The following is a 23,557-nucleotide window of genomic DNA, read 5'->3' as shown; positions in this document are numbered from 1 at the left end:
TTTTTTTTTTTGCTTTTGTTAAATGGAACCATAGCAACCTTAGGTCTAAGGCTTATTTTTCCCCACCACTGAGGCAAGAACCTTTTGACTATCTAACGAGTTTTCCCACTGTGGGTAATGGAAACAGGGATTATTCTCCTTTCTCTCTGTTTTAAGAGAATTATTCCCTCTGCTCTTTTGGGGTAGTTCTTTTCCCAGGTTGGGGTAGCTTCTGATGATCATTTCTCAGCTGAAGACGTGAGACCTTGTGTAAATCCCTGGAGCTCTTTCTCTGGGTTCCTTTCTTATTTCTGGTATTTCTCTCTTGTCTAGCTGTCTTGACCTCACAACTCTGGGACTTCAGTCCTTTGCTACAGGAAGGTGGGGCAGTTGTTTGCTCACTTCATTTGTCCCCCCCCCCCCCCCCCCCCCCCCAGGGACCACTGTCCATTGCTTCTTGTTGGCCAATACCTGAAAATTATTGTTTTGTCCTTTTTGTTTTTTTTTAAGTTTCAGGCAGGAGGTTATATCTTGTAATTCCATTTTGTCTGGAAGCAGAAGTCATCATGTTTTAAAGATATGTTGCCCAAATGCTACCAAGCCCTGTGTGGCAGTTTAAATTTAATTAAAATAAAAAATTTAGGTATTCGATTATACTTAGCTACATTTTAAGTTCTCAGTAGTCTCCTGTGGTTAATGGCTGGCTATATTGGACATTGCAGATTCAGAACACTCACTCATTGCAAAAAGTTCTGCTGGACAGTGCTGTAACAACTAATGAACTTAGATTTCCTGAAAGCTTTGGGAGCATTGAAGGATGCCTTCAATGTTTTCATCCTCATTTTGATTTTAAAATTTTACCTTGAATGGGGTTATGAACAGATTATGAGGTCATACCACTAAAAGCTTTTAGTATAATTCCCCACCATAGTGTTGGTGAATTGGGTTCAAGAAGATGTTCCACCTTTATGTTAAATTTATATTATTTTAACTTTTTCTCATTTTTAAGAGCTAAAATTCTTTTGATATTTTCTTCCTTTAAAATGAGACAATTTGAAGAGAGGTCAAGTGAGCATTGGGGCAATTAATGGTGATATAACTTGGCTGAATCCCCTATCTGCCGTGATGATTTTACATTGTTTTAATTTTTAGTCATGTGTTTTGTTAACATTTAGTCATAGTTTTAATTCTTACTCATATATTGAGTGAGTACTCACCATTGGTTAGAGACAAAAAACATTAAGAAACAGTTGGTATTGAAATATTAGCTCATGAGGAACATAACATAATGATTCTCATTATTTGCTTCCTAATTATTACCCTACTCAGTAAGTTGTCTGTGTTAAACTAGCATCATGTGTATCAACAAGATGCTGCTGATATTTTAAAAAGCAATGTTAAAAAGAAAAAATACGATGCCCAATTTTTTTTAATTTTTAGAGAATGCAGACTATACCTTCATTGTGTTATTTGAAAAGTTTGCGAAGATCAATCTGTAGCCACCTTGAGCTTATCATTTAGTAACAAAACACAAATATGGTGAAAATGATTTCTAATTAAAAAATGCAAGAATTCTTAACACCAGGTCACATAAGCATTTTTCTCTTTGCATAATGTATTAAAGTTTAGTCTATGTTAACAATTCATGGATTTTACATACAAAACGTGACATTTTAAAATAAATCTGTCACCAAATAATATATTTTCTTACAATATAGTTAATTTAAATAAAACAAGGTATAGCTCTTGTTAGTGGGATGTAAAAAAATCTCTTAGTTTGTTTTATTTAAATGAACTTTGTAGTATAATCTAAAAATTTGCTGACTAAAACATTTTTCCTTTAAATTATTTTATCACAGTTCCCACTTAAATGATGAAATGATTAGAAAAATTCCTTAGGAGTTCTTGCTACTGAGAAAGATAACATCAAGGCAAAAATGTTAGTGTATCTTGGTTCCTAATTCTCATTGTGCATCAGAATCACTTGTGGAGCTTTTAAATATACATGTTCCTGGGTGGCATCCCTGACATTGAGTTAAGCCTGGAGTAGGCCACCTAGATGATTCTAGTACTAACTCTTGATGAGAGTACTTTTGTTTTAGAATGTTCCATGTGTGAGGTTAATAAGTATACTTAAATATGCTGGTAAATTTAAACAACGTTGTTTTTATTTTATTTTTTTTGCATGAACAGGCGCACCGGAAATTGAACCCTGGTCTCTGGCATAGCAGGTGCGAACTCTGCCTGCTGAGCCACCATGGCCCGTCCAGCATGTTGTTTTAAGCAAGTTTCTTGACAGCTGTATTACCCAGTTTTAATATGCTAATATATTTTGGGATGACTCTCCAGGGCGGTAATAAAGCAAACCTGTTAATACCTTCTGATTTGGTGGAAATTTGGATCTGGATTTTTATTGATTTATTTGGTTGATGTTTGTTCAGCCATAAATCGACTTCATTGTGTCTAATTGACCAGCCTACATTATTTTATTGGTAATTATTTAATGAGAGACCATCATTGCTTTGTTAAAATATGAAAATAATGGAATATTCCACAAGTGCTCTGTAACTGCAAAAACACACTATAGAAGTCTTCCCCACTTATTTATTGGCATTCCCTCCTAATTCTTTCTAGCAGATGAAGTGAAGCATGACTTGATTTATGACTATGTTGTAGGTCTGATGGTTACACATTATCCATTTAATCTATGGTGAGAGTTTTTGTTATTTAGTTTATAATGGTAGTTGACTGGTGAAGCTTACTTGGTATAAACTACTAACTTATTACCAAAAATACCAGGACGTATTACGCGTCTCAGTTTTAGTTAACCGAAGAAATACAAAAGTCAAAAAAAAAAAAAAAACTCTGCATCTGTATTAGATGCTCAGTAAATGGCTTTTTGAGTAATTGTTCATACTTTTCAAACTGCAGTGTTTAATTGGTCTTTTTCATTTTCAGCAGACTAGTTGCATTCCTTTCCTCAAGCAGGAAGGACATATTTTGTGTCTTGATTTTCACCTCAACTCCCCTGTAAATTTGGCATATTACTTGGGATGAGAGCATTACTATCTCTATTACTGCTCTCCTAATATAGTAATGCTTAGTTTTTTGAAGTGATGTAGTGAATTTTAAAATAATTGTTTGGTCATGTAGCCAAAGTATGCCATTCTCTGTCACCATTTTTAGTGACTAATGTATATCTGTCATATTCCCTTTCTTTATTCTTAATTAAAATGTATTTATTTTTTCTGATACACTATGATTATTTGTGATAGTTAATTTTAAGAAAACATTTTCTGGGTCTCTGGCATCCAGATGATTATGGCTGTTTAAAGGGGCTAAAACTGGTCTGCGCATAGCTGTTTGAATATTAGGTAATTAATTTCTTCAATATCTTAATTTGTCATGTGGACCTCTTGATTTTTTTTTTGAGGCATGTGTTTGCTTTTTGATTTACTCCTTAAAATAAACTGTTTGGAAAGGTTTAAAGGAATAGATTTTAAGTGCTGGCCAATAAGAAAGCTAAAGAATAAAAAAGTACTGTACCTGGATTAGCAAGCTCCATGGAGAGGGAAATGATACTGTTCTGTAAGGATGATTCTTGGTCTTAAATTCATTTCTCTTTTACCTGAACTTATTTTTACAGTAGTGCTCAAAATATTCATACTTTTGCCTAATGAAAAGATTTTAAGAGATTTAGACCTCAACATATGCTTACAAAAAACTGTATTTGGCACAGGTTTAGTAAGACTGAAAATAAGCTTTAAAAAGAACAGAGCTTCACAGTTCACAGTTGTCCAAGAGCAGTTAACTCATTTGTGCCAATTTGCTAAGTGATACATATGATCTCTTTATGGTGTAGTCATTTTTGTTCTTGGCAGAGTCCAAAGATTATTTCCATGTGTGTATGCATCCAAAAGACATCCTACAACTTCTTGTTAGAAAACATATTCTATATGCATGCACTGCTTTTAATTTTAGGGTGTAATTTTTGTGCTTTAATTCAGAAATATAACTGTAGAGAATAAAAGGTTTGAGATGCCTTTTTAAATGATGGAGTGATGGGCCCTAGCGCAGTACTTGGCATATAGCTAAACCCTGTGGGAATTACTTATATAAGTGATAGAAAAAGGAAAAATGGTTTATTAAATATAAGTAGCATAAAAATTAAATTTTCATTTGGAAAAGGTGGAGAATGGGGGTATTTAGATCAATGGATTGGATTGTGGAAGGAGTATTGTTCAGACCCTATCACAGACCCTTGATGTCAGTAGGAGAGTTATGTTCTCCCATTTATTGTGTGCCTTGATGTTTCTGTTGAAGACTGAATCTAGGCTGAATGGATCATCACTCAGATTTAGTAGCGTTATTCTTAAACCACAGGAGGAATAGAATATATAGTATATATTTGGGTTGATGGGCATCAATTATTGCCACTGCTAGAAAATATCTCAGTGTTATAAAAGAAAACTGCTTCCAAAATGATATCACATATGAAAGCCAGATCAGTCTAATAATCATGAGTTTAATATAAAAATATATATATATATACAGTTTAAGATTTATGATTCTGTTAATTCCTAGATTGTGTATGCTAAGATTTGTGTTTTTTGGATTATCTTTATAGAGAAGATACTAAGTACCTTATAACATGTATGTTGACTGGAAACATCTACAATTAATCTAAAAAACTGAGACCAGTGTATAGAGAATCTAAGCAGATCTTCTTGCATCTCCAGTTTATACACAATATAGGAGTTTCTGAATCTCACAGAGCTGGGATTAACTATCCATCCTCACATTCCTTTCACTCTTGCTTCAGTCACGGTCCATTTTTGTCCACACCTGTGACTGTTTCTTCTTACCCAAAATAGTTTATGTCTTGTGGATAATTGTTGATTTTTCCATGGCCCAGTTTCAGTAATCGTTTTCTTTGGTTAAGTGGAAAGAAGCTAAAACTGTCTCAGTGCTTGCTGGGGACGTAATAGCAGAATTAGAGAGGGTAAGTGGAAAGATTATACTAGGCTGGGAATCAGTAGACTCGGCTTCTGTTTCTCTTTGCCAGTAACTAGCTGTGTAATCTTTTATGAAAGTCCATTTTAAAGTGAGGCAATAGAAAAGTTGATTTCCAAGGTCATTTCCAACTCTATAATATACTTTTGTGATTCATGCATTTTACATTTATTAGGTGCTGGTTTATGTGACAACACTGCTTTAAATATGTAAAAATAAAAACATTTCTGGTCTTGAGTAAATGAGACCCCACTGAACAGTGACTATATGTTTGATAAGTGCTATATAATAGGAACATATATGAAAGTGCTCTTTAACAAACCGAGGAGACGGAATTAAGGAAGTCTTTCTCTTGGAGGTTATGCTTGAGTTGATTGTTGAATAAATAGTTTACCATGCAAGAAAGGAAGAATAACATTCTAGGAAGGATGACAAATCACAGAGGTATGAGCATGCTTCCTCATGTTAGGTGAGAGTGGAGTATGGAGTTTGTGGATAAGGAGAAATTAGTGGTGGAGATTTGTGTGTGTGTGTGTGTGTGTGTGTTTGTGCGGGAGTGGGAAGAGGTTGGCTGTGTCAGGTTGAGAAAGGACTTTACATGTCATTCTAAAGACTGGATTTTAAGGTCGTGTGAAGAATTTTGAAAAGAAGAAAGGCACATAATGACTTACGATTTAGAAGGATCTCTTGTGGTCATGTGGAAGATAAGTTGATTGAAGTAGGTGAAGATGAGGCAGAAAGATAAGCTAGAAAACTCTTGTCATATTCAGCGTGAGAAATAATGAGTGTTCAAATAAGGCAGGAGTAGTGGTGGAATAAAACCTGAAGAGTGTATTTGATAGACTTTTAGAAACTGTATTTAGTTTTCTAGGGCTACCATAACAAATTACCATAGACTGTTGGTTTATAACAATAGAAATGACTGTTGGTTTATAACAATAGAAATGTATTCTCCCACATTTCTGGAGGTCAAAATTCCAAATTCAAGGTGTTGGTAGTATTCGTTTCTTATAGAGGGAAAAACTTTCCCATGCCTCTCTACTAGTTTTTGGTGGTTGCTGGCAATCCTTGGTATACTTTGGCTTGTAGGTGTATCATCACTCCAATCTCTGCCTTTGTCTTCATATGACTTTCTTCCCTGTGTGTTTGTCTGTGTCTCTGTGTCTTCACATGGCTTTCTTATAGTTACTGGATTCAGGATCTACCTAATCCAGTATGGCCTCATTTTAATTTATTATATTATAATTTATACTTAGTATATTTCCAGGAGCGGTTACATTGTAGGGTTCCAAGTGGACATGAATTTGGGAGGTACACCATTCAACCCAGTATAGAAAGCTCCCAAAGTCACAACAAATTTTTTTTTCATAATTTTGTATCTGTTTTATTCAGATGTTTTTCTAATTTCTTTTGGTTCTTTGTATATGGATTCTTTTAGCTCACTGAAATATTTAATGAATGCATTAAGACTTTGGGAGATTGACTAGATGTGGGAATGAGTGAAGAAAAGGGTTTCCAAGTATCTGGTTTGGTTTCTAGGTGAATGATGGTATCAGTATCCAAGAGAGTGAGGGATGTAGGGAAAGGAGCAGGTTTTTAGGTGGGGATATGGGGAGATTCATATTTATTCAGGTTGAGTTTGAGTTGTTTATGGGTTATTCAAGAGGAGATGAGATTTCTGATAGATGGTGGGTCTGAGAATCAGAAGAAAAAGATTTGCACTGCAGATACAGATTTGAAAGTCCCCTGTTTGTAAGGTTGTTAAATCAGTTTTATGAGCAAATCACAGGGAGTATGTAGGAGCAGACTTGAAGTTGGAAAGACTGTAATATCACTAATTCAAAAGGAAAAGAGTTCATGATCCCTGTGAAATTCTGTGCCACCATTAAATTTTTTTAGACCTTCAAACTTACATGGCAGTTTCAAAAATAATACAAACCTGTGTAAAGAACTCTAGCATACCTCTGTCCACACTAGATACCCGTATCCACATCTACCAGTTTTAACATTTTGCTACATTTGCCCTATCATTCTATATATTCATCATCCATCCATCCATCCATCTTTGTCTCTTTATCACTCTGAAATACTTAAAAGCAAATCCAGGGCAATATGCCATTTCAACCATCAGTATTTCTCTATGTGTCCCTAAAAAAAAATAAAAAAGGACAGTCCCCCACATAGCCACAATACAGGGTAATAATTCCTTAACGTCTGATTCTTACCTTGAATTCATAGATCTCTGTCTATGCCCAAGAAGTCTGGTTCATTGAAAGTTGGATTCAATAAGGGTCCCACATTCTACTTGGTTGTCTTCTTGGTCTCTTTTAATTTAGGACAGTCTCTCTTTTATGTAAGCTTTTATTTATTTATTTGTTTATTATGTTTGCTTTTTTTTAATTGTGAAAAGTAACATATACAAAAAAGCAATAAATTTTAAAGCATACTGCCACGAATAGTTGTAGAACAGATTTTAGAGTTTGGTATGGGTTACAATTCCTTAATTTTAGGTTTTCACTTCTAGCTTCTCCAAGACACTAGAGACTAAAAGAAATATCAGTATAACAATTTAGCATGCTCATTTGTTAAATCCTATCTTCTCTGTTATAACTCCACCTTCTCCTTTGATCCTTCTCCCAGTCTTTAGGGGTATTTGGCCTGTGCCCATTCTAAATTTTTCATGTTGGAAAGGGCTGTTGATAATATGGGATATGGGGCTGGAGATAGTTAATGTTCTGGAGAGGCTGGCCCCTCTGGGTTTCAGGGCTTATGTGGTCTGGGAACCCAACTGGAGGTTGTAGATTTTGGGAAAGTAATCATAGTGCATGGAACCTTAGCAGAATCTCAGATAAAGCCCTAGATGTTTTTTAGGTTTGGTGGGAATGGTTTTGGTTGAGGTTAGGCAAACCTTGGTAAATAGCAATATCTACCTGAAGCTTGCGTTAACAGAAGCCTCCAGAGTAGCCTCTGGATTATTTGGACTCTCTCAGCCACTGATGCCTTATTTGTTACAATTCTTTTCCCCTTTTTGGTCGGGCGGGCATTGTCAGTCACATGGTGCCAGGGCTAGACTCATCCTGGGGAGTCATATCCCATGTTGTCCGCTTTTCCCCCCAGGTCCTCAATTCTTTTGATATAACAAATACTTTTTAATCTTCTGCCCAGATTACTCTGGGATGTATTGAGGCATCACACTAACCTGCTACAAACCATCAAAATCTCACTCCCTGTTCTTCTTTATAGGTTTTTTTTAGTGGTTATCTTTGTAATAACAATTAACATTGCAAAGTAGTAACAGCTTAGTTTGACTAGTAACAATGTATTTCAGTATACAAACTCTTGGCACCTATATATTTTTCCATCCCTCCTTTGTATTATTTTGTCTCAGATTACATCTTTATACAGTGTTTTACCCATTAATAGAGATTTAAAATGTTATTTTAAACATTACATTTAAAATATGTAATGCGAAAGCAGTTACAAACCCAAAAGTACAATAATACAGGATTTTAAATTAACCTGTGTAGTTACCTTTACCTATGTTACTCATTTTTTCTTATTGCTTAGGGTTACAATCTAGTGTCTTTTGTTTCAGTCTAAAGGACTCCCTTTAGCATTTCTATTAAGTCAGGTCTTTTGGTAATGAACTCTCTCAGCTTTTGTTGATCTGTAAATGTCTTAATTTCACCTTCATTTTTAAAAGGTGACTTTGCTGGATATGAATTTTTTTTTTTTTTTTTTTTTTTTTTTTTTAAAGGAAAGACAGAGAGAAGGAAGGAAGGATAGAAGGAAGGAAGGAAGGAAGAAAGGGAAACATTTTTAAACATTTTCTTGTTTTATTGTATTCTGTTTCTCCGTTTTTTTGTTACATGGGCTGGGGCCGGGAATCGAACCGAGGTCCTCCGGCATAGCAGGCAAGCACTTTGCCCGCTGAGCCACCGCGGCCCGCCCTGGATATGAATTTTTAATTGACAGAATTTTCCTTAAGAACTTTAAACCTGCCATTGTACTGTTTTCTGGCCTTCGTGGTTTCTGATGAGAAATTACTGTTAGTCTTATTGGGGATTCCTCGTACTTCTTGCTGCTTTCAAAATCCACTCTTCGTCTTTGGACTTTGACAGATTCACTGTAACGTGTGCTGGTGTAGATCTTGCAGAGTCTGCTTGGAGTTCTTTGAGTTTCCTCAGTGTGTGTGTTCATGTCTTTCATTGGATTTGGTATTGTTTGGCACCCTTTCCTCAAATAGTTTTTTGTCCCTCTCTCTCTTTCTTGTCCAAGTCCAAGTCTTTCTTGTCTCTCTTGTCTTGTCTTGGTATATATGTTTGCTTGATGGTGATCAATATCAGGCTCTGTTCATTTTCCTTCATTGTTATTTCTTTCTGCTCTTCACACTGGATGATCTTTCTGCTCTTCACACTGGATGATTTCAGTTGTTTTGTCTTCAAGTTCACTGATCCTTTATGTCTAGTGAGTTTTTAATTTCATTTACTGTACTTTGAAGTTTCAGCATTTCTGTGTGCTTCCTTTTTTTTAATAATTTCATATCTATTTTATTCAGACATTTTTCTAATTTCCTGTAGTTCTTTGTATATGGATTCCTTTAGCTCACTGAAATATTTAAGAGACTTGATTCAGTCTTTCACATTAGTAGTTTCAATGTAAGAACTTCCTTAGAAATGGTTTCTGGCAAAATCTTTTTTTTTTTCTCCTATGAATTGGCCATACTTTCTTGTTTCTTTATGTGCTTTAATTTTTTTGTCGAGAAATGGATATTCTAGATATCATTGTTAATAACTCTGGAAATCTAGTGATCTCACTCCTCTGGGACTGCCACTTCGTTATTGTTGTTGAGAGGTGGACTGTCAATTTGTGAATTTTCCTAACTATTTTTGTTTGCAAACAGGGAGTGGAAGGAGAAAAGAGGGAAAAAAAGATTAGATAATGTTTCTTTAAGACTTCTCTGACCCATTTGCTTGAGGGGATTATAACAATGGATGCCCTCAGAGTCACCCCCACCCCCACCCCCCCAGAGACCTGAAGTAGCTGATCAAAAGCTGTGACCAGTGATCAGACCACCACTCCCCAGTCCCTTGATTTTTGGATGACTATGTCCTTATAACCCATCTTGGCACTGGCAAGCTGCTTGAGGAACCTGAACAGCAATTGAGGAATAGGCTCTAAGTTACCGCAGAGAGGATGAAATTCACCAATAGTTATTGCAGTTTGTTAGCCCTTTCCTCCAGTTTCTTTCTGAGTGCTGTACAGTGAGTGTTCCACTGGACTTCAAAGTTTCAATATACTTGATTCAGACAGTTCTTGCCAGTTCAATAGTTGATTTGATGGAGGGACTGATTTCTGGAGCTTCCTAATCAGCTATTTTACCACAGTCTTCCTGCCGCTTCTGTTTTTTCTTTCTCTTTTTGCATGGGCATGCACTGTGAATTGAACCCAGTCCCCAGCATTGCAGGCAAGAACTCTGCCTGCTGAGCCACCGTGGCCCACTCACTGCCGCTTCATTTTTATTTAAAGTTTTTTTTTTCCTCCCAAGATCATCACAGGCTCATACCCTTTTATCTGATTTTCTTAATTTGAGATATTTTAAATATGGATGCTTTTTTTCTTTTTTGCACATAGAAAGTGGAAGATGGAAATATGTGGAAGTATATTTGGAACAAATGTGGTTAAATTAAGTTTTTCTTCAAGTTTTGTCCTCATGATGCAGGGAAGACTTGCCTGACAGAACTGCAGAATACATTCTTGGACAAAATATTTAAAGATTTCCTGTATCTGCAAAATTTGAAAATGACTTTCGCAGATCACATGGGTTGGTTGTCATCAAGTCAAATGATTTGCCATTGCCTAAGTTACCATTTTGTCTTGGACCCAAGAGCCTAACAGCATTGTAGTTTGAATGGCAGCATAGTTTGTTTTTCTTTAACCTGTTAATAAAGCTTTCTCCCCATCTGTGTTTTCTTTTCCCTCTTCTCTGTATTTGCTTTCTGTATGTATGAGTATAGATATACTTAAATGGTCAATAGAGTAGAGTTATGTGGGTCATTTGCATAGGAATGCTGATGAAAAGTATTTTATCTTATTCAGTAGCAATTGCTGAGAAAATTGACTTTAGAATCAGTAATAGTGATAGCAAAAACTTTTATATATAAGAACTCACATATTTTACAGCTGTTGGGTTGTATTCATGTTTTTTCTCTTTTAATATTTTATTATGTTACTGAGGTATTATTACAAAGATTAATTGTTTCCCTCTCCAGGTATTTTCATATGTCTCAGTATTATGAGATTTGTTTAAGTCTTGTAGATTCCTTGATCATGATTTTTTAATCACTAAACATCACATGCCTGTGTGCATTTTTTTTTTTTTTTTTCACGTGGGCAGGCACCAGGAGTTGAACCTAGGTCTCTGGCATGGCCGGTGACAATTCTGCCACTGAGCCACTGTTGCACTACCCCCGTGTGGATTTTTTTGCTTTCTGATAGTGGCGGTTCAAAACGTTGTTCATGTAAACAAAAGCTTGGTTAATTTTTCCTGGACTTCAAATGTCCTCAGTAACAGAAGGGCTTATTTAAGGTAATTACGTTATTTGAGGTTATGATCAGTCAGTCCTTTGTTGCTGTATAGAAGCATTATCAGGAAAAGGAATTCTGGAGAGGAGGTGGTCCATACAAAAAGAGCAAAAATGCTCATTTTGTGTATTTAACATTTAAATTAGAATTATATCAGCATTGATCCATTTTTGTCGAAGGCCAAAGTTAAGCCGTTAAGATTGCTTAATTCCTTGGTCAGTTTTCTGTAGAACATCTAAGCCATTTTTTCATTTCTTTCCATTTTTATTTTACTGTAGTTATTTTCATTGGGACCATTTCATTTCCATGTAAACGTTTAAATGAAGATTTGATTCTTTAGCCTCCTTTGTTTTTTAAATGCTGTATAGCTGGGGTCACATTTCATTCTTTTTCCATGTGAGTGTCCCATTATTGCAAAATTTTTGTTTGTTTTTCTTTCTTCATTTGCTTCCTTTGTTTTTTGGGAAGTGCATGGGCTGGGAATCGAACCTGGGTCTCCTGCATGGCAGGTGAGAATTGTACCACTGAACTGCGCTTGTACCCCCTAGCCTCCTTTTTTTCCCTATTTCTAATTTGTCTATGATAACTTTTTTAATCTATTGTAATTAATGCCATTGTGGATTTTATTTTATGATCATTATTACTGCCAAGTCCAGTGTTTGTTCTCAGGATCTTTTTTTTTTTGTCACTAATAAATTTTGCTAGTTATTTTAGCCATTGTCAATTTTATTTTGTCTTTTGTATCTCCCCTCTGTCATGTATTCATTCCCCCACCCTTGGCCTGTCACTAATCGTAATTGTCTCTGGTAGTCTGGTCAGAATTTTAGTGGGATTAAATGATCTTCTTTCAGAAATGATTAAGACATAATTTATTTGATAGTTTGGATGCCGACATAAAATTTATAGCATGGTCACTTTTGCCCATGGTGTTTTAAAATGAGGAAATTAGCAGTTACTTTGTTCAGAAGTAGAATCAGCTATTTATTTGGAAGGGTTTGCCAAGAGAGTAATGCTTGTTTGCTTATACTAAGGAGGTGTGCCTGTCTTTTATATAGAGAAAGAGGCAAGCTGATTTGAGACAGTTTTATTTATTTATTTATTTATAATAGTTTTATTTATTTATCTGTTTTGGTGCTGTGGGTTACTCTCAGACTTATGCTTCTCTTGATGCTTGTGGTGATTCTCGGCAGGGGCAGGAATGAAGGTGCAAGTCAGCTAAACCCCAGTGCTAGGTTTTCTATGTTAATGTTTTTAATGAAAGATTATGACCCTAAAAAGCATGTTGATTAGAAAAAAGTTAACAGAATGTTTTTGGTGGCCGAGTTAAAAGCCCTTTTCTATGGCTTTATGCTTTTTTCTTAAAATTATTATGTTAAAATCAGACAATGGTCTGACCATAAAAAGACTGTTTATGGAATACTGTTAAACTCTACTTACAGGATGTTAAATCCTTAGAACTAAAGTTTTCCCCAGAAAAAGATTAATGGTAACATCAGTCACTTTTCAGACTTGATATCTACTGCTTTGAAAGTGGTTTTACACAAATACTAAGTTAAATAAAACAAACAACTACAACAAATCTTCAGGACACAGTGAGTTGCTTTTATTTCGATGTGCAGTCACATTTTAGCATTTAGTGGTCCTCAACAGAAAAGTGGGAAAATGCAGCAGTTTGTCAGAAAGTCAAGTCTGCAAGTTTCAGGGATCTGCTCTGCGCAGCGAGTTCTTTCTGAATCTCTTCTGAGGATCATCAGAGGTAGCAGCACCAAGACCAAAGTATGCACCAAATTCAAGGTTCTTTTTGTTTCAGTTGTCAGATTCCAAACTAGACTCAAATGGATTGCAAGGATGACCAAATGACAGCCCTGTTTAAAACTTCAATTTTTAAAAGCAAAAGCAATTACAAGAAAAGAAAACAATTGATTCAGAGAGATTGTGTGTGTTTACAAGTGTCTTCTGTAGCCTTTCTCCAAGTTTAACCACCAAGGACTGTGAGAGCTAGCAGGTCTGAGTAACCCTGGTGACTGTTCTTTTCACCTTATCATAACCTGAAGGCAAAAATACATCAGCTGACCGTGACAGCAGAGGGTTGCAGCGCTGAGGACCCAATTTTCATTTCCCGGGCTGGTGGAAAGTAAAGAAATACGGTTCCAAAACTGCATGAGGAAGGTCAGAGGCTCTTTCCAGCCTTACCTGATGGCTTCTGATCAAAGCAAGAAAGTGTCATGGAAAGTGTTGGGTGGTGATGGTGCAGAAAGGGACTTCAGGGAAAGGAAGGAGTGTCAGGAGGAGGAAGGAAAAACAGCACCCCTTGAGAAAGTGGAGGGTGGGGTGGATATGGGGAAAGCCCTGAAAGAATTCCTCACCAAAGGCCAATTTCAGAGGGGAGCAGAGGATGGTGGGTTGGGGTTATAGTCTGTTCTTAGGCCAAAGGTGGTAAAGGTGGTAGTGGAGAATGCGAAAAAGGATGATGGCCTGGAATGGGGTAGTCATTTAAGAGTTAAAAAAAAAAAACTGGGGGGTGTGTGTGTGGTGGGGGTGGTAGTGGTGGTGGTAGTGCAGATGAAGCACCCACACACACCCAGGAGTAGTTCCATAGGCTTGACTTTGAAACCTTCACATCTACTCTAATATCTGGGGGCTATTATAGGAAGAGAAGGAAAGAGGAAGGAAGCGGGGGAAGGCAGAGACTCCAGGCCATGTAGTCGACAGTAAGTTGATTGTGTGATGTGTCTTTTCATGGTTGAGTTACATGTACCCTACCTGTTATGAAGGAAACCAATTTAAATATACTTTCTTGATCCCAGAAGTTCAGCTACATGAACAGTGTTTACACTAAACAGCATAATTTGTTAGAGCACGACTTACATATTTCAAATGGATAAAAATTAGTATCATTTACAGTATGTTAAGACAAAATCCTTTTTGAATGGGAGTTTCCTTTCTAGTGCTTTGATATCTATAAGATGTATCTAGAAAATTTACTACTATGGGAAAGAAAGACTGCTTAAATCGACTGGGGTTGGGGGTAGGGCCTGTGGTTTTTCTTTGTTTTTTTTTTTTTGTGGTTTTTCTTTTTGATTAATTGCTGTAACACTGTCCTTCAGGCAGTGGAAGGAGTTTCATATTTTCTTTAGATATCGTTAGGTGCCAAAAGCTCTTGCAGGAGAAGTTTTTTTTTTATAATTAATTTTTTTAAATTAATTTATTTTAAATTTATTTTTAATTTATGATACATAACCACATACAAACACATTCTTATATCATTTTGTTCTTGTTGTATAATCAGTAACTCACACTATCACATAGTTGTAGATTTAGCATCATGATCGTTTTTTGGAACATCTGCATCAATTCAGAAAAAGCAATAAAAAGAAGACAGAAAAATTCATACATACCATACCTCTTACCTCTCCCCATCACCAATCACCAGCATTTCAATCTACTAAATTTATTTTAACATTTGTTCCCCCTATTATTTATTTACTTTTAATCCATATGTTTTACTTGTCCATCGATAAGGTAGACAAAAGGAGCATCAGAGACAAGGTTCTCACAGACACACAGTCACACTGCAACAGCGGTATCATCATACAATTATCTTCAAGAAAAATGGCCGCCAGAGCTCAGCTCCACATTTTTTAGGCAGTTCCTTCCAGCCTATACATTACACCTTAATTAAGCAGGTGATATCTATTCAGTGCTTAAGAATAACCTCCAGAACTTCCCCAAGTTGAATTCTAGATATTCTCACAAGCAGTGTGGACAACCAAAGCTATAGGCTGAGCCCCAGTCTTGGGGTTTGTTCATATGAAACTTAACCCCGCAAAGGATAGGTCAAGTCTACTTAAAATTTAGGCCTCAGAGTCACCCCCAAGAGAGCCTCTTTTGTTGCTCAGATGTGGCCTCTCTCTCCAGCAGTCTGGACCACCCTACCCCTCTCTACATGGGACTTGACTCCCAGGGGTGTGGACCTTCCTGGCAACGTGGGACAGAGATCTTGAAATGAGCTGAGACTAAGCATCAAGGGATTGAGAAAAACCCTAGAATGAGCCGAGACTTAGCATCAAGGGATTGAGAAAACCTTCTCGACCAAAAGGGGGAAGAGTGAAATGAGACAAAGTGTCAATGGCTGAGAGATTCCAAACAGAGTCGAGAGGTTATCCTGGAGGTTATTCTTATGCATCAAGTAGATATCATCTTGTTATTCAAGATGTAATGGAGAGGCTGGAGGGAACTGCCTGAAAATGTAGAGCTGTGTTCCAGTAGCCATGTTTCTTGAGGATGATTGAATAATGATACAGCTGTCACAATGTTATTGTGTGATTGTGAAAACCTTGTGTCTGATGCTCCTTCTATCTACCTTGTCAACAAAGGAGTAGAACATATGGAATAAAAATGAATAATAGGGGGAACAAATGCTAAAATAAATTTAGTTTGAAATGCTAGTGATCAGTGAAAGCGAGGGGTAAGGGGTATGGTAGGCATAATCTTTTTTTCCTTCCTGTGTTCGTTTTATTTCTTTTTCTATTGTCTTTTTATTTCTTTTTCTGAATTAATGCAAATGTTCTAAGCAATGATGAATATGCAACTAAGTGATGATATTGTGAATTACTGATTATGTATGTTGGTGTTTTATTTTGTTTAATTTTTAATTAATAAATAAATTAAAAAAAAAAAAGAATAAGCTCCAGGATAACCTCTCAACTCTATTTGGAATCTGTCAGCCATTGACACCTTATTTTGTCTCATTTTGCTCTTCCCCCTTTTGGTCAAGAAGATTTTTCTCAATCCCTTGATGCTGAGTCTCAGCTCATTGCAGGATTTCTGTCCCACGTTGCCAGGAAGGTCCACACCCCTGGAGTCATGTCCCACGTAGAGAGGGGGAGGGCAAAACAGAGAGAAAGGCCGCATCTTAGCAACAGAAGAGGTTCTCTTGGGCCTAATTTTAAGTAGTTTAGCGTATCCTTTGCGGGATTAAGTTTCATATAAACAAACCCCAAGATTGGAGGCTTGGCCAATTGCTTTGGCTGTCCCCACTGCCTGTGAGAATATCAAGAATTCACCACTTGGGGAAGTTGAATTTTCCCCCTCTCTCACCATTCCCCTTAGGGAACTCTTCTTGCAGAACAACTTCGATACTATATGAATTCTGCCGTTTTTGCTAGCACTGATATGTGCTCCATTAGAGCTATTAACTCCATTCATATTAAATTTTTTTTGGTAAAATTTTATTGGAGATATATTTGTTTATGTGTGGAATGATTTGAGTAAATCAGTAATAAAGGTTAATAACAATTACCACCATTTGTGTCAGGCACATGCTAAGCAGTTCAGTAAATCCCATGGTAAGATATGTTATTGTAGTTATTTTACCTACTAGGAAAGGTAGGTTTTGAGAGATGAGTGATTTGCTCAAGGTCATTAAAAAATTGAATAGCGATCACGATTTGAACCCAAGTTACTTCACTCAGAATCAGTCACATGCTCGCAACCGTTTACTACACTTCATATTAATTTTTGTTACAAATTATGCAAAGGTGGGTGCCTTTGACTTTTTTGTTGTTGTTGTTGCATGGTCCAGGAATCGAACCCGAGTCTCCCACATGGAAGGTGAGCATTCTTCCAGTGAACCACCATATTTGGGTTTTTTTTTTTTTTTTTTGTATTGACAGGTGTTGAGATTCGAACCTGAGTCTCCGGCATGGCAGACGAAAACTCTGCCTGCTTAGCCACCATTGCCCGACCCACATTTGATTTTAAGGCTGTATATTTGGTTTTCATAAATTGTTCTTAGAGGCCCAGTTATCATCCCTGTCCATCTCATGAGTGTCATGTCTTCGTCATCTAATAGACCACAGCTAACTGTGTCATCTCCTACTCCTTTCTGGCCTTCTTTAAGTTCTTCCAAGTGTCAGAAATTGCGAGGAACTTTTACTCTTGAGCCCATGGTGACTGCCATCTTTTAAAATTAAATTTTAATTTTAAAAACTATTAAAAATTGTTAATTTTGTTAGATGTGGTAATGGCATTGTGGTTACAAAATAAATGTATTTTGTTGTAGTTTATACTGATGTATGTAAAGGTGAATTAGTGATGTCTGGAATTTTCTGTAAAATATTTGTAAGTATAAAAGGTGGTAGATAAAGCAAATGTGACATAATCTTAATAGTTATTGAATCTGGGTGATGGGTATATAGGGGTTAATTACACTATTTTTTTTGAAAACTTTCCTAATAAAAAACTTCATAAAATTAAGAGCATTAAAAAGTTTAATATTAATTACCCTATTAAGTTAATTATTAACAGTTACTTATTCTCAAAAGTTCCCAGAATTACCATTGTGGTATTCTAAAACTAAGTCTTAATTTCTCTCTCAAAAAAATTGTGGTAAGATATATGTCTTAGTTTAAAATAGTAATTTACTGCTTTCAGGAAGGGAAATGTTAATCTGTAACTTTTTTAAATTAAATTTTTAATTTTTAACTGTTTTCTAATTTATAGGACAGTTAGGAAAATAATAGAAACCCCATAGAGAAAGAACTCCAACATATTCCTATTCCTCCAGATACTTGATCCATAATTTTTAATATTTTGCCACATTTGCTGTATCATTCTAATGTTTGTCTATTAATCCATCTATTTATCTGTCCATTTTCTGAATACTTGAGTTTGTAGATTGTATACATTATGCTACTTGAACACTTAATACTGCCATGCTTATTTCTTAAGAACAAGGATATTTACTATGTAACCACTTTAAGTGCGTTGTCAAGTTCAAGTAGTTTAACATTGATATAAAGCTTACAGTCTATATTCTAGTTTTTTTATATGTCCCATTGTCTTTTTTTTTACATGTACTTTAAAATGTAATTTATTGAAAAGAATAAACTCAGTCATTGCACACAATTATTTGAAATGTTGGTATTAACAGAAGAAGCAACAACAGACTTTAAAACAAAATTTCTATCACAGAAACACAGTGAAGACTTTAATACCCTTTGATTAGGCGTTCTTCCTATTGTGATAGCATGGTTTTATATGGTGAACAGGAGGAATTAAGAATATGAGATTTTTAGTCACATTAAGGGCCATAATTGTGCAGTTCTCAGGAATTCATTTAATTATTTACCAATCATGTAAAAACACATAACGTCAGTGTTTTCAAATGCTCAAAGGCAGTGGGTTTAGAAATGTTGTAGAATGGGAGAACCACGTATGGCATGATTTGTGGAGGATTATACCAAGTTGCATCCAGATGGGCATCATGGTGGGACTTTTGGAAAGGCTTGCTATAGAAATGGGTGTGGTTCCTGATTCATTACTCTCAGGCTCTCTCAGTTAGGAGTGGATGTATTTGTTTCTCCAGAAACATTTTCTGGGTGGTGAAACATTTTCTTTCTTGGAATGTATTTCTGGGTATGCATGGCTTCCAGCTGGAGTTGGTCAAAGAATATTCAAAGAATCTGTTCCACATTGAGTTGGGAGTTTATTCTGTGGATTGTGTTTCACGGTGTTATTGGGAACAACTTCCTCATTTGATGAACTGTTGCTAGTACCTTCTTAGCATCTGCCATGAGATATTCCTCACTTGATTGCTTCCTGATACTCATTGTGCTCTTTTTCTCTCAGAAGTTTTCTCTGCCTGTTCAGTTCATTGATGTATTATTCCTCTTTTAATTCTCTATGTAAGCAGAGCAAACTTGAGAAACTTTCTCTCTTTGATGACTTCCTTGCAGCTGTCTTGTTCATTTTGATTTAAGTTCTGCATGTCTAATAGGAAATTTAGGCCTGGCAAGGGCAACTGCTATGAGGCAGGTGAGGATAAGAGCCTTCATGTTTGCCAAGGTAATTATAGAACCAACCAGAAGAAGATAAGATAATGCATAGGGTGATATGTGGGAAGTTTGGCAAGTCTCAGATGCAAGTCTCTGTGTTCTCTCCTTGTGGAGTTCAGAATGCCCTCTTGGCACAGTAGTGTATCTTCTCAGTCATGGAAGCTCACTCAAGCTTTAGTGTCCAGAGTTTATATGGGCTTCTATATGTAGTCATGATTGATTGAATCAATGTCTATGTGGCTAAACTTAATCTTCAGCCCACCTCTCCTAGAGTTTGGGGAGGTAGGCCAGTAATATCATTTTTTGAGCCTTTTCTCCAAACTTACTAGATTTCATAGTAACTTTTTTTTAAGTAAGGAGTAAAAATGAATACTTAGTCTTTTGGGGGGGGGGGTGTGTGTCAATGTGCCATCATTTAATATTGTTTAAACTGAGCACATAAGTATCAAATATATTTAGTTGCAAAGCACTCACAGTGTGAGGTAGTTACAGATTAAGGCAAGATTCAAGGTAATGCAGTGATAATTTTTTTTTTTTTTTGCCATGAACTAAAACTTTTAAACTCTGAAGTATTTTGAGTAATTCTTTTACTGAATTACTCTGATATTTCTTAATTTGGAGGAGGGGCTTTCTTAGAGACATATTAAGTATATCTGGATAACTGCCAATCCCAGCTAAGGATTCCCCTGAGCCTTTTTCTTTGTTCCTCAGATCACTAGAGCTAACTTTATTGTGAGTGTAAGGAGGACTCTCTGGGAAGCATTCGAGGGTTAGAATGATTAGCTGAGTGCATCAAAAAAATCTGCCTATAGGCAACTTTAATGTAAATTACAGTTTCAAAGTTGAGATTTGGGTTGGGGAATGATTGGACCATCTGGTTCAAGAGGTATTATGCGGCCAGGTAAAGGAAGTAATGAAGAACTTAGTGATGGTGGAGTTATATCATGAATCAGTAAGTGATAAATTTTTTTTTTTGGTGCATGGTCTGGGAATCGAACGTGGGTCTCCTGCATAAAAGGCAGGCATTCTAACCACTGAACTCCCTGTCCATCCAATTGAGCAGTAATTTTAATGCCTTTTCTAGCCTATTTTCAGTTTTCAGCACTAGGCATGGTCACTCTCCTAACGTTTTATAGGAAAATACAAAGATGGGTAGAGTATGAAGTCCCTCAAGAGCTGAGAATTTTAAGGAGAGGGTTTTTTTTTTTTTAAATATTGTAGTAGCTTTATTCTTCTTATTTTTTATTGTGAAATATAACTTATATACAAAAAGTATAAATTTCCAAGACATTTTAACAAATAGTTGTAGAACAGATTTTAAAGTTTGTTGTGCGTTACAGTTCCACGATTTTTTTCTTTTAGCTGTTGCAAGACACTGGAGACCAAAATAAATATTAATATAATGATTTAGCAGTTGTACTCATTTATTAAATCCTGTCTTCTCTGTCACACTTCTCCTTCTCCTTCTCTCTTTTCTTTTTTTGTGAAAAATAACATATATGCAAAAAGGCAATAAATTTCAAAGCACATCACACCAATTTGTTGTAGAACAGATTTCAGGGTTTGGTGTGGATTACAGTTCCACAATTTTAGGTTTTTACTTCTAGCTGCTCTAAGATACTGGAGACTAAAAGAAGTACTGATACAATGATCAGAAATCATATTCATTTGTTAAATCTTACCTTCTCCATATAACTCTACTATCAACTTTGATCTCTTTCCCACTCTTCAGGGGTATTTGGGCTATGCCCATTTTAAAACTTTTTCATATTGGAGGGGTCTGTTGATAACACAGGCTAGGGGGATGGAACTAGTTGATGTTCTGGAGAGGCTGGCCCCTCTGCATTTCAGGACTTATCTGGTCCAGGGACCCATCTGGATTAGGAGAGGTTTTTGGGTTTTTTTTGAATTAATTATTATTTTTTAATATAAAAAAAAACATCAAACAAACGCAAACATTCGTAACTTGTTCTACATATATAATCAGTAATTCACAATATCATTACATAGTTGCATGTTCATCATGATCATTTCTTGGAACATATGCATCTATTCAGAAAAAGAAAAAGAAAACAGAAGAAAATTCATACATACCATACCCCCCCCACCCCGCTCCCTCACCTATAACCACCATTTCACTCTAAATTTATTTTAACATTTGTTCCCCATATTATTTATTTTTATTCCATATGTTTTACAAGTCTGTTGATAAGGTAGATAAAAGGAGCATCAGACACAAGGTTTTCACAATCACACAGTCACATTGTGGAAGCTATATCATTATACAGTCATCATCAAGAAACATGGCTACTGGAACAAAGCTCTACATTTTCAGGCAGTTCCCTCCAGCCTCTCCATTACATCTTTTTTTTTTTTTTTTTTTAGGTAAATATAAACTTATTTTTAATGATAGACTTTAAATTTTCTCTCTATCTCCTAAACACAAATCATTAAATCAATGCTTCTTCTAAGGTGAAGATATGGCTTCCTTATACTCCAATAGTAGAAGTTCTTGTAAGAACTGGTGACCCTCACAAATGTGGGGGGAAATTCATGTGCTCTTTCATTCATTCATCATCATTCCAGCTATCCACCAAGTACTACCTGCGATGGCAATAGCCTGGGCTCCCCAGGGAGCTGCCTCCACGGATACTGTGGAATATTCACCTGTTTAAATTTGTCCAGCAGAGTTGACAGTAATCCAGCCATAGGCACCTTCCTCTTCACCAGCGATGATCTTGGCACCTGAGTAACCGCATGCCTGCTGTGGCTCCCAGGTAAACAGTCTCTTGGTGCCTGGACTCTGGAATCACCTGCTTGGCCTTTCCCATGCATTCAGTCAAGTAAACATCTATTTCTTGTACTTTCTGAGCATATTTTGAGATCCCAGGACCCTGTTTCTAACTCCTGCTGGTCTCTGTTACCAATGACATATTCCAAGTTTATTCTCGAATGTCGGTTCACATCAGTGGGACCATACAGTATTTGTCCTTTACTTTTTGGCTAGATTCACTCAGCATAATGTTCTCTAGGTCCATCCATGTTATTACATGTTTCATAAGTTTATTCTGTCTTAAAGCTGCATAATATTCCATCGTATGTATATACCACAGTTTGTTTAGCCACTCATCTGTTGATGGACATTTTGGCTGTTTCCATCTCTTTGCAATTGTAAATAACGCTGCTATAAACATTGGTGTGCAAATGTCCATTTGTGTCTTTGCCCTTAAGTCCTTTGAGTAGATACCTAGCAATGGTATTGCTGGGTCGTATGGCAATTCTATATTCAGTTTTTTGAGGAACCGCCAAACTGCCTTCCACAGTGGTTGCACCATTTGACATTCCCACCAACAGTGGATAAGTGTGCTTCTTTCTCCGCGTCCTCTCCAGCACTTGTCATTTTCTGTTTTGTTGGTAATGGCCATTCTGGTGGGTGTGAGATGATATCTCATTGTGGTTTTGATTTGCATTTCTCTAATGGCCAGGGACACTGAGCATCTCTTCATGTGCCTTTTGGCCATTTGTATTTCCTCTTCTGAGAGGTGTCTGTTCAAGTCTTTTTCCCATTTTGTAATTGGGTTGGCTGTCTTTTTGTTGTTGAGTTGAACAATCTCTTTATAAATTCTGGATACTAGACCTTTATCTGATATGTCGTTTCCAAATATTGTCGCCCATTGTGTAGGCTGTCTTTCTACTTTCTTGATGAAGTTCTTTGATGCACAAAAGTGTTTAATTTTGAGGAGCTCCCATTTATTTATTTCTTTCTTCAGTGCTCTTGCTTTAGGTTTAAGGTCCACAAAACCGCCTCCAATTTTAAGTTTCATAAGATATCTCCCTACGTTTTCCTCTGTTTTATGGTCTTAGACCTAATGTTTAGATCTTTGATCCATTTTGAGTTAACTTTTGTATAGGGTGTGAGATACAGGTCCTCTTTCATTCTTTTGCGTATGGATAGCCAGTTCTCTAGGCACCATTTATTGAAGAGACTGTTCTGTCCCAGGTGAATTGGCTTGACTGCCTTATCGAAGATCAAATGTCCATAGATGAGAGGGTCTATATCTGAGCACTCTATTCGATTCCATTGGTCGATATATCTATCTTTATGCCAGTACCATGCTGTTTTGACCACTGTGGCTTCATAA

The 23,557-nt window shown here is 36.3% G+C and overlaps 2 protein-coding genes across 7 annotated transcripts in view; one reads left to right on the top strand and one right to left on the bottom strand.

Moving 5' to 3' along the window:
• MSL2 (MSL complex subunit 2) overlaps window positions 1-23,557 on the top strand; it is a 56,640-nt gene that overhangs the window by 12,306 nt on the left and 20,777 nt on the right. The window lies entirely within an intron of this gene.
• On the bottom strand, window positions 18,713-19,415 carry CSN1S1 (casein alpha s1). Its single transcript, XM_077130338.1, is given in 3 exon segments — window positions 18,713-18,869; window positions 19,169-19,248; window positions 19,290-19,415. Coding segments are annotated over 3 exon segments (363 nt in total).

The sequence above is a fragment of the Tamandua tetradactyla genome, chromosome 15, assembly GCF_023851605.1.
Source record: "Tamandua tetradactyla isolate mTamTet1 chromosome 15, mTamTet1.pri, whole genome shotgun sequence".
Taxonomy (NCBI): domain Eukaryota; kingdom Metazoa; phylum Chordata; class Mammalia; order Pilosa; family Myrmecophagidae; genus Tamandua; species Tamandua tetradactyla.
Note: the sequence above shows the minus strand (reverse complement) of the source record. Positions and strands in the feature narration are given on the sequence as shown.